Below are 12,360 nucleotides of genomic sequence, written 5' to 3'. Positions count from 1 at the left end.
ATGGTCTATGACCATCGCGACCATCACCCTAGCGGTCGTTAGAGCTGTGGGTGTAAACCCACAGCCTAACGACCGAAACAGAGGCGGCCGGTCAGGATGCAAGCGGCCGCCCAGTTTCTGAGCGACCGCTTGCATCCTCTGACCGCCTCTGAATGAGGGCCAATATCTCAATGACTCAAGAGCCCATTTATAGCAAGGCATTGTTTTTCTATTACAGAAAACATAGGGGCCTAGTTACTAAGCAGTGTTAGGAGACAGAGGGCCTGATTCAGACCCGGTCGCAAGCGCTGGTTGATGGTGAGCCAGGCCTTTACATAAAATATGTTTAATTTTGGTGAACGTAGACTGACTGAATTTTTCAAACGATCTGTTAAGAGAGCAGCTAAGGTAGAAAATTGAGGCAAAAACCTCCTGTAATAGCCTGCTAAACGCAAAAAGGACTTTAACTCTTTCTTGGTAGTCAGAACTGGGGCATCAGCTAGTGCCTGTACTTTACTCACAAGGAGCTTCAGACACCCACTGCCCACCACATACCCTAAGTACTTGGTTTCATTTTTGCCTAGAACACATTTCTTCAAATTAGCAGTTAAGGCTATCAACATGGGCATTCCAATGCTGACTATGGCCCTCATTCAGAGCCGCACGCTCTGCATGAGGGCCGGGCTCCATTTTCATGGAGCGTCCTCCTGGACGCTCGTATAGCTGTGGGTCACCACCCACAGCCTATACGAGCGTGCAGTTTGATGGCCGCGATGCGAGCCGGAGCCTGCGGTTGAGGTTTTCAACCGCAAGCTCCGGAGTGATTTTGGCTCTATCAGTGCCAAATCACTCCCACTGACATCACTAGTGATGTCAGTGGGCCGGCTTCTGACGGGAGGCGTTCCCGTGGGAACGCCCCCGTCAGGGAGGCACGCCCCCGGCACGCCCACCAAAGGGGGCGTGCTGTCAATCAACATTGACAGCACGCCCCCTTTGATCGGACACAACGAGCGAAGGACTTTCCTTCGCTCGTCGTGTCTGGCGCATGCGCACGACGGAGCTCCCTCCGTCGTGCGCATGCTCAGTGCAGACCATCGACCCACTTGCGAGCGGACAGCCGCTCGCGAGTGGGTCTGAATCAGGCCCTATATATGACAATATTGGGCCTGATTCAGAGCCGGACGCAATTAGCGCTCGCTCGTCCTGAAAATAGGGGTGGCTATTCAAATGAACCGTTCGCTCTTTGCGGTCTGTTCACGCCTCTAGGTCTGAACGAGCGTACAAAACTTGCGGTCGTTTTTTGGGAAACTACGCCCCCTGGCCGCTCGCATCCTACGTCATGTCCGCTATTTATTAGATTAATCGAGTACATCGACCAGGGTATGAGCTGCTCGCTATTCTTGTGGTTGGTTTTTGCTACCACAATTTTGCGAGCAGTTCTGGCTATAAAATAACCCAGTGACGTGGTCAATGACGCTGCTGTTTTAAATATGCACACCCATAAAAAGCCCGTTTTGACCTTTAAGCACGCCTGCGATCGGATCTCCACTCCCCGTTTTCAAGCACCTTCCCCTGTTACCACCCACATACGCCTCTTTCTGTCACTCAAAATAGCAGGCATTCGCTATTTTGCGAGCACATGAATTTCGGCCGCACTGACTGGTTCGCGCATGCGTATAACAATCCGTACGCATGCGCAGTTGGGCAAACATCGCTCAGAGCGAACGAGCTGCCGCTTACGAGTGGCTCTGAATCAGGCCCATTGTCCAAGTATGCTGCAGCATAATACTGATGAGGACGAAGCACCATGTCCATTATTCTCTGAAAAGAGGCCGCAGCACTATGCAAGGCAAATGGCATTGTTTTCCATTGCAAGAGGCCCAATGGAGTAGAAAAAGCAGATTTCTTCCTAGCTTCCTCTGTCAGCTCACTTTGCCAATATTAAATATTTGCAGTGGCGCTCATAACTTCATATAAACCACATAAAATAGTAATAATAAATGTCATAACATTTTTTATTCAAGGTAATAAGAACATATACTGTGTGGTTCCCGGGAGTAAACTAGAAACAATCACAATATAACTAATATAAATTCAGAGCAAATAGTACTACTTCAAGAAAGGAATAGTAACTACAGTATGTCTCTACATATAATAGAGAAATAATGAAATAGCGAGCAAAGCATAAAACCACGAGCTGATGTGACAGTCTCGAGTTCAATGTTCCTTTTAAGCAAGTAGTGGAGAATAAATAAATCACCCTTCATAGTCAATATATAGGAGGCAAGAAAAGCTGAACATGTGTCTGTAGGGCAGCTTATTGCATAGATGGAAATATTTGCAGAAGAGTTCCTTTATGAATACTGTTACAAGTCACGGTCACGACTTGTCTCTTTCAAGCAGATTACCCAGTCGGGATGGGGTTATTCCAGTTTTTTTCTGTTGCTAGGCGATCGGCATGCCTCAGGAAGTGATGTATTATCCTCAATGCAACCTGATTGGTCTGTCCTCCTGGTCCATCCTCCAGGTCCATCCTCCAGGTCCGTCCTCCTTTTTGTACACCCTGGACTTTTACCCCCTCGCCAACTATAGCGTTCCTGTGGGTTCTCTAGGCTCAGTGGCACAAGCAGTATCCTGTCAACTCTCCTAGAAGGATCCCAGTCTCCTAGGTTTTGTCTCCCAGCCTTCTCCGGCTCTTGTGGCCTCTCCTACGGCTCCCATTAACTCATGTACTGTGCTCCAGCTTCGTTATTCCACCTGCGGCGTCCTAGCTCTACTGGCAGTGACGGCCCTCCAAGCCGATCAGCATTCTCGGCAGGTCAGTGAACGCTAATTTGTACACAAACTTGTACTCATTTGTGTATTGTCCATCAGGACTTTGGATGCTAATTTGTACCAACCTGTACATAAACTTGAACTCAAACCTATTCATTTTCCATCAGGACTGTGGATGCTAATTTGTACACAAACCTGTACACAAACTTGTTTTCAAACCTATGTACTGTCTGTCAGGACTTTGGACGCTAATTTGTACACAAACTTGTACACTAAATTGTACACAAACTTACGTACTGTCTGTCAGGACTTTGGATGCTAATTTGTACACTAACTTGTACATAAATTCGTACTGTAATCTGTGTACTATTCATCAGGACATTGTATCTAGTTCAGTGGTCAAGCCACAACATCGGCTCTCCAAACCAAATCAATTGTCAAACTCTTCAGTACGGATTCTAAGCCACAACATAGGCTCTCAAAGCCAAATCAATTGTCTAACTCTTCAGCATCGGCTCCAAGCCACACCATCGGCTCTCAAAGCCAACTCAAATATCTTCCTCTCCTCAGCACGGGCTCCAAGCCACAACAACAGCTCTCAAAGTCAAATCAATTATTTGACTCTTTAGTATGGGCCTCAAGTTGCTTTTTCTATTCTTATAACCATACCACATTTACTACCAACAGCATCTTGAACCAGCTTCTTGCCATATCGATAGTGTACCACTTCCTGTTCTGGTTCTATTCTCATATCTACTATCCATGATTTAGTCTCCATTTCAACTGTTGCTCTCACCATTGTATCCTTTTGCTTATCCATGTGAATTGCTACTACCTCGAGCTACCGTATAAGTCCAGGCGGCCGCCTAAGTACCAGTGAACATATCCCAGTTCTAAGGGAACAACGGGCAGTTGTTATTGGCAGAAGATCTCACTAGCCTGGTTCTAGACTTTTCACATGGAGTAGGCATTGGATATCATAACAAATACTCACTAAGGGGTGTCCTCTATGGCTTAAAAGGAACATTGAACTCGTTTTATTGGATTATTTCTCTAGTATATGTAAAGTTACTATTCTAATAATAAGATTTTGATTTCTTTCTTGAAGTAGTACTGTTTGCTTTGAATTTATATTAGTTATATTGTGATTGTTTCTATTTTACTCCCAGGAGCTTATAGTATATGTTCTTATTACCTTGAATAAAATTTTTTATCAAATTTATTATTACTGATTAACTTTTTATGTGGTTTATATGATGTTCTAAGCGCCATTGCAAATATTTTGTGTTTGGTTGTTTTGTGTGGTGTGGAGACTGGCAATCTCCACTCCTTTGCTTTTAGATTGGCAGCTGGGACATCATCTAATTACTTTAATACAGATTCTAAATAGGCACCTGGATATTTTTTCTCAATTTGCCAATATCCCTTATTAAGAACATGGGCAGATATATATCTGGCCAAACCTAACCAATCAAACAGGTCATCCACCCTTGGCATTTGGTAGGCATCAAATTTGGCCACTGCATTAACTTTGCAGAAGTCTATGCAGAATCTTGCAGATCCATCTGGTTTCGGGACCAAGACAATGAGGCTACACCAGTTGCTAGACGACTCCTCCATTATCCCTAACTTCAACATCTCTTATATTTCCTTGATTACCTGCGCTTGTTTTTCCCTTGGAAGCCTATAGGGTCTTTGTCGAACTACTACTCTAGGTGGGGTTACAATGTCATGTAAGACTAAATTTGTCCTCCTTGGTTTATTAGAAAAAATATCTGAGAATTCATTAACAAGATTCCCCAAGAGAATAAACCCACAGGCACATATCCATCAGCCGCTTCATCAAATAGCCGGCAAATCCACCTGCTGATTACTACATGCGATCATCTTCCTGTTTCAGGATATCCCACACCAGCGCTCCACTCCCCTTGAATACACCGGGGTTTTCTGTCGGATGAGTTTCACCTTAAACTCACAAAACCCGCCGCTGTTGCAGAAGTTATACGGAGATCCAGGCTCCCGGTACAAGGTTGAGCCCTGCTAGTTACACCGTGAATTCCGCCGCTCTTAATAGAGGACACTAACAGCGGTACATTCCCCCTGTTACCAACGGAGGTAACTATCGGACGAGGAGCCTAGTGTCCCCAATTAGGACAACTTCAGCTGGTCTAGGAGATTTATGGAGATCCAGGCTCCCTTTAACAAGGTTTGAGCCCTCATAGTGACACCGTGATCTTCACCACAATCTCGCATACAAGGGCTTTGGCTGTTAGTGCCATTCAACACATTTTTTCCAGGAGTATATTTCTCCAACTTTCCAATTGGCTGGCAAGTATATATATATATACACTCTGAATTTGCTCTTAATACTAGAAACAATATAAGACTCTTTGTGAGTCACAGGACTTTATGTTCAAACTCTGCAACAAATTGTGTTTTAATGTTTATTTTATATTATATGCAATATTAGAGACATAAGATTTTATGTTCTGATACATTTTAAATTATTTGATAATAAACACTGTTTAAACACTGTTTAAAAATATCGAACCTGTTACATTGTTTACACAACCTGATTTTCCAGCTGCCTTTTCTATTTTCTAGATTCCCCAAGAGAGGCTTCAGCTTGTCTGAAATCAAAGGTTCGAGGGGTGGAGAGACCCCATCGGACTGAGGAATCTGTGGACAAAGGCCCTGATTCAGAGCCAGATGCTCTTACAGAGCGTTCGCTCCAAATCAGGGCATTTTTTTTTATTATTGGACCCAGCTTCCTGGCCACTCGCTAAGCTGTGGGTGACCACCCACAGCTTTTACGAGCAGCCAGGTGATGGTCGCGATGTTCTCGACCATCGTGATCATCAAGCTTGCGACGAGACCCTTGTGGTAGGGTCTCATCTGCCACAAGCCCCAGTGAGCTTTCAGCTCTAATAGAGCCGGAAGCTCACCACTGACATCACTCATGATGTCAGTGGGGCTGCCCCCAAATGGCAGGGTTCCTTCGGGAATGCCTCCATTTGCACAGCCACCCCCCCTCTCCACCTACAAAATGGGGTGAGCTGTCAATCAATATCGAGCGAGTAGTGAGCCCAGGAGCGACAGAGCTGCCGTCACTCGCTGGCGCTTGAGCATGTGCACGCCGGAGCCAGCTATGGCGTGCGCATGCACAGTGGGGGACCATCGATGGTCTCATCTGAATCAGGCCCTAAGGTCACTATGGCCATTACCAGGTTAAACAAAAAACACCTCTTGATCCTTCCATGCTTTCAACAGGTTAACATGGTAAATCTGCCTACCTCTACAGGAGTCTGGTTGAGAGACTTCATAATTTTCTTCGCCACCCTTTCTAATTTCTTCAAATGGCCCTTGCCACTTTGCTAGTAATTTACTTCCCAGAGTAGGTAACAGCAAAAGGACTTTATCCCCAGGTGAAAAACTCAAGTTTTGGCATTACGGTTATAGAGAAGTTTTGAGCCTCCTGTGCATCTACAAGATTTTCCCGGGCCAATTGACCTAGTAGGTCTATGCGATTACGCATCTGGATAACATTTGGAAGAATGCTTTCGCCCTCTATTGGTTGTTCTTCCCATGCTTCTCACAGAAGGTTGAGAACACCCCGTGGCTTAATCCAATAAAGAAGTTCAAAAGGGGCAAAGCCAGAAGAAGCTTGGGACATTTCTCTGATTGCAAATAACAAATACGGTAGAAGCTCATCACACCTTTTTTCTGTCTTTATAAACTTCTTTAACATAGACTTTAGTGTATGATTAAATCTTTTGACTAAGCCATCTGTTTGGGGATGATATACTGAGGTTCTGACAGATTTAATTTTTAACAACTTTAACACCCCCTGCATTATCCTAGACATAAAGTTTGTCCTTTGGTCGGTAAGAATTTCTTTAGGTAATCCAACCCTCAAAAACAGTTCTAATAACTTAGTCGCTATCTGCTTGGCTGTAGCGACCCTTAAGGGAAAAGCCTCTGGATAACGGGTGGCATAGTCAACCACAACTAAAATTAATTTATAGCCTTTAGACGGTGGTTCAATCGGACCCACTAAATCAACCCCTATTTTTTCAAAGGGGACCCCTACAATTGGGGGAGGAAGCAGCGGGGCAGGAGACGGTCGGTTTTACTGTTGTCTTTTGACACTCTGAACAAGCGGAACAGAACTGTGAGACCTCGGCATAAACACCTGGCCAGTAGAACCGGGAGGTTATTCTCTCCACCATCTTATCCCATCCCAAATGACCACCCCAAGGAACTGCATGGGCTAAAACCAGAACTTGCTTTCCGAAAGGACCCGGGACCACCAACTGTCGTATCACCTCCCCCGTTTGTTTGTGCTTGTCTAGTCGATATAAAACCGCTCTAAGCAACACAAAATGGGGATATTTTACTTCTGATACATGTGATCAGAGGACACCATCCACTGAAAGAAATTGTTCAAAGGCCCTTTTTAAAGCCGGATCTTCATATTGGGCCTTTCTTAAATCAGGTTGAGGCAAAAGGGGAAGTGTTAAGACCTCTTCATTAATACCTCTTAATTAAACCTCAGCATTATTCCCTGTGCCATGAGGATTAGGCGGACTGCTAAACACATCAGTGTTCCTAGACCTCTCAGCATTACCATGGACATCAGCATGCATAGGCACATTAGTAATGAAAGGTTCAGAATTATCAGATACAATAACATGAACAGGAACATCAGCATTTACAGGCACATTGCAAGCAGTAGCATTATTTGTCCCAATAAAACATCACAAGCAAGCCAGTCTCAGTGATCCCTTCTCCTTTATTTCTGTTAGGAACTCAGGGTTAATCATGCAAGATCAAGTCTAGTGTTAGCCTGGAGGGCTGATTTGCATTGACTAGCCATGGCCAGAGGGCTGAGGGAGTGATACAGCCTCTGGGCTGTAGAAGCAGCCTTGAGGGCTGATTTGCCTTTACTATGTCACGCCTTGACTTGAGCTTGGACCCAGAGTGGAGTCAGATGATGTTCGTAGGATTGCCTTTTGGTACTGAAATGAAGCCGGTCTTGGAGGGGTATAACATGAATGGCAAGGATGAAGGAGCAGACTTGATAGCAGGTGCACGTGGAGCGAGAGAACAACTGTGGAGACTCCGGCGGAACTCAAGGAACCAGGGTTGGCAGGAGAACCAGCAGAAGCACTCTAGCAATGAGGAGTCGGAGAGATATGAGGCAGGATGTGGAATGACCAGAGTGGTGGATACAAGCTGGAACTGTAGGCAAAGCACTGAACAAACGGGAGCACAGAGAACTAGCTCACAGCGTACACTGTGATAGACATTGCACTGGCAACTAAAGGACTTCCTGACAGTCCTTAAGTACCAAGAGATAGTGCAGGATTGACTGCTAGAACTCCCAGGCCATGCTGCAACCAGATTGGCCCAACCAGTCACCTGATGCAAATCCAAGATGGGGGCGCCCAGCAGTCTACAGTGCGGAAGTGCTGCCAGGCTCACCCCTTCTCACTTGTCTCCTGATGGAAGTCCTCACTGTGCCCAGCGCTGATCTCCAGAAGCCTGCACCCCCACCGGAAGACCCCCAACCAGAGAGCCCGGTCCAGTAAGGGCCGTGGTCTCCGCAGCCTCTCAGCCCCAATCGTGACATACTAGTTGTGACCTGTGGGCCGAAGGTGAGACACAGCCTTTGGGCTGTTGAAGCAGCCTTGAGGGCTGGGTGGTTTTTACTAGTTGAGGCCTGTGGGCTGAAGGTGAGACCCAGCTTATGGGCTGTTGAAGCAGCCTTGAGGGCTGGTTTGCTTTTACTAATTGAGGCCTGTGGGCCAAAGGTGAGATGCAGCCTTTGGGCTGTTGAAGCAGCCTTGTGGGCTGGTGAGTCTCTTTATGATAATGTGAACAAGCCGCTGAGATGCTACCAATGTTGCCAAATTAACACTGGCATCAGATTGTGCACTTTGGACGCTGATGGGCTACCAATGTCACCGGGTTGACACTGGCGCCGGTGCACCGGATTGCGCACCTAGGACGCTGAAATGCTACCAATGTTGCTGGGTTGACACTGGCATTGGTTCACCAGATTGCTCATTTGAGACGCTGAGATGCAACTAGTGTCGCTGGGTTGACACTAGCCGCCGGACGCTGGCATGTGCTGGGATGACGCACGTGGCTGAGGGCAGAGATACACACTGTGCTGCTAGATGACTTGAGCAGCACACAGCAGATGGAATGCAGACCATGCCGCCTGGATGGAACAAACATCAGTGAATAATACTTAAACTGGACACAGGTACTTGACTGAACAAACAGGAGATTGGAACAACCGGAAGCATGAGAAACTCTATCACCAGCATGGAGTGGAGGGCTGGCTGGAATTTAGCAGAAACAGGGCCCAACCAGAGCAAGACATCCTTAATGACAGACTAGTGTGCACAGACAGGAGAATCAATTAGTGTGCACCTGATACTGCACACAGTCAGGCAGTAATTAGTGTAGTGCCTCAGTAGCAACTAAGGCTGGAAACTACAAACAATATGATCTGCTTAACTGCAGATCCTAACAGTTTCTTAGATTTAGAGACCTTTACCCGACAAAGAAACAAATCAAGGGAGAAGGGAAATGTGTCTCCAAGGGCTGCTGCAGGCACCTGTTCCTCCAGCAGAACAAGAGCCTGTAATTAAAGACAGTCACAACCTATTAGCACAGGCATTGGTAACCAAAGACACACACCCACACATAGTTTGGCAGTCTTTTCCCTGATTATCAAAGGGACCATGGCAACAGGAAGGTCCAAAAATCTCAATGCACACAACAGATGAGGACTAGTTCATGGGGCAACAACAATTCTGGGAACAACAAATCCCTTTGTATCAGGGTAGTAGCAGATCAAGAGTCCACCATGCTCTCGACCAGTCTATTATCGACTTGCACACGTACCTGTATTCTAGGCAGAAGAGGGCAGGTCTCTATAGCTGTAAAGACACCGGAAAAATAGCAATCCATCTGTGGACATGCCCATTCTTGATGCCCACCTTGGCCACATGAGGAACACACTTGAGCTGGAGTTATTGGGAAAGTCCTCAACACTGGACCCCCATCTCCTGGAAAATGAGCCGCCATCACCTTCCCCATAGATCAACTTCTGGGCCTAAAACCCTCTTTACATGAAGAGAAGGGCGAAGCTATGGGCCTCAATTTCCCTGGAGCCATCGTCTGCGAGGGATACTGGTGCCTTTCCGAATCCATACGTGGGGACACATTATCCCAAGAGAATGCCCACTGTGGAGACAGACAGGAAGACTCCAGCATAATTAAGGAAGAAAGGTTCTCTATACCATCCTGCGCCAGCAAGGCATTTTCCACTAGCCGGACAGTGGAATCCAAATTCTCAACTCGATGCAGCTGGACCCAGTGAGCAACTTTGGCAAGGAGAAGTGCAACAAGCTGTTCAAGAGTGACAAACTCTACCAGCTGGGTGGAATTATGTACTGTAGGTCCAATTGCAGCCATTTTACTGCAAGGTCAGCCAGTTTCTGGGCCAGAACGCATGACCTTCCATCAGGATCATAGGTCACAGACCTGAATTCTGCCAATATGCTTCTGGATAGAGGCCAAACCAATCCGCTATGGCAGTCTTCACTCAGGCATGTATTTTTGCATGTTCCAGGGAGAGGGCGGCGTATTTGCCACTTGAGCCTCCCCTGTTAGCAGAGGGGCAATCTGTATGGCTCAGGAATCTTTGGGCCATGCTTACAAGTTAGCAAACCTTTCAAAAGTGGTAAGAAAAACCTTCACATCATCTGAGGCCTGCATTTTGGGGAGCACTGGAGCAGTTACCACTGCTTGCTGCTGTTTAAAAAAGTCCAATGTTTGTTGCAAAATGGCTTCCATGGTGGTCTCTTTAGGATCCTTGGCACAGGACCCACTTCATCCCACTTCTGGCACCACAATGTAGCGGGTAACTTCAGATGACCAATGCGAGATGGAAATGATGCAAACAGGTAAGCTTTTTATTCCAGGCTTGAAAAGGCAGTGCCAGTGTAATGACTTCTTACATACGGCAAACACAGTTCAGGAACAATAATACATCTTACATGAGATAGCAGTTCAAACAAGCAGAGTATTCCCAGCACAGACATGTGGGGGAGACCCACTCTGTCACAATCTGATTATACTTATCACAGCTACACCTCTCTACATACTTTTGAGTGTACAATGGCAGCTAGGCCCATGTTAAATTGAAATAAACTACCTTCAGTCCCTTCAACCCTCTCCATTACCTAAAAATGACACCTAGCTACAATCTCCCCACACAGTGGCGTAAGTTCATCCCAGATGCCCGGAGGCAAGTCATAATTTGGTGCCGTACCCCCCGTCACAGCCGCTGGCACTGTAATGTAGCAATTTGCATGCAGACAGGCTATAGATAGACGTAGGCAGCAGCTGATGGTCTGACATGGAGCTTTCCACTAGTGTATGGTGGCTTCTCAGGTGCCGGGTAAAGGTGCCATGTATTGGGCGACCATGATGGTACACTCCAGGTACATAGTTACAGCCCTAAGTGGGGTGAATATGTTGTGGACAATGGAGGAGGTGCCCCTTCAGTGCTGGAGCCCGGCGGCAGGCGCCTCCATTGTCTCCCATAGTTCTGCCACTGTCCGCACATGCTTTCTAATATTAAAGGCTTTATGTTTAGAATAATGTTTGCTTCGAATATTGGAGAATTTCAGAGACAGTACGACCAGTATTCTGTATACAGTAAATAAACATACCATGATCAATTGGGATCACACAAAGAGGGTCAGATGTAGCAGATCCTAACTGGTTTTCCACAGTAACCCATACTGCAAGTGGATAAAAGTTCTGAAAATTTTCACGAGAGATGTGGCATGAATTCTGATTCTTTGTGGGATTGCAGATTATTTTATTCTGTTTGGGGATTTCACACTGTTCCTTGGATATATTTCCAAACCTGCAAATGCAAAAAACACAAGCAATATTTTACAAGTCTGTTTTCTATGAAAGAGGTTGGAGTCTCTCAGCTACAGCATCACTTGCCTGGAACTTAATAGTGTGACGTTGGTTGCTAATCCTGAGTCTTTCCCGAGTTGCCAAGTGCAGTTCACAATATTAGCTGTAAGGTTCATGAGGCAGCTGAGGTTGGTGGGCGGAGATGGTAAAGCTGTAAAATTGAGTAATGATTATCATTGGTTTGTTTTATGATGTAAGTGGATGCAACTTCTAATATTAAAATTCTGTAGTGTTATTAGAATTATAGGATCAACACACCACTGTGCATACAATATTTGGAATCATAGATGCTGATTTAAAATTTTCTCTTTAGGTAGTAAGTAACCATAATAAAGTTTATTTTTTTCAAATACAGATGAATCAGGGTTTGTCAGTACATAACTGATAACTATTCAGTGTGATCTATGCTATCATGTGACACACCTGATTAGCTTAGCTGTAAATTGATCAGTATATTTTCATTGAAAAAACAATAAATTATGTTCTATCCTTAACAGTAATCAGAATTCCGTTTGCAGCTAATGCATTACATCAGAATTACAGCTGAGTTTATGTTCATGATGAGCAATAAATGGACCACCAAGCTTTCACTTG

At 45.6% G+C, this 12,360-nt stretch overlaps 1 protein-coding gene across 3 annotated transcripts in view; it reads right to left on the bottom strand.

Annotated features, from left to right (window-relative positions):
• Positions 1 to 12,360, bottom strand: part of CSF3R (colony stimulating factor 3 receptor) — a 94,580-nt gene that overhangs the window by 38,817 nt on the left and 43,403 nt on the right. For all 3 annotated transcript variants that reach the window (XR_015873446.1, XM_088460397.1, XM_088460400.1), the window contains exons 4-5: positions 11,794 to 11,917; positions 11,508 to 11,707 (exon numbers count right to left, since the gene is read on the bottom strand). Coding sequence is in view for 2 of the 3 variants with exons in the window: in XM_088460397.1 (XP_088316523.1) it covers positions 11,508 to 11,707; positions 11,794 to 11,917 (324 nt within the window). In the remaining variant the exon portion in view is untranslated. The remainder of the gene's footprint in view (positions 1 to 11,507; positions 11,708 to 11,793; positions 11,918 to 12,360) is intronic.

Source organism: Taudactylus pleione, unplaced genomic scaffold, assembly GCF_031769625.1.
Source record: "Taudactylus pleione unplaced genomic scaffold, aTauple2 ptg000007l, whole genome shotgun sequence".
Lineage (NCBI taxonomy): Eukaryota > Metazoa > Chordata > Amphibia > Anura > Myobatrachidae > Taudactylus > Taudactylus pleione.
The sequence above is the reverse complement of the archived record's forward strand: the minus strand, read 5'-3'. Positions and strand labels throughout refer to the sequence as shown.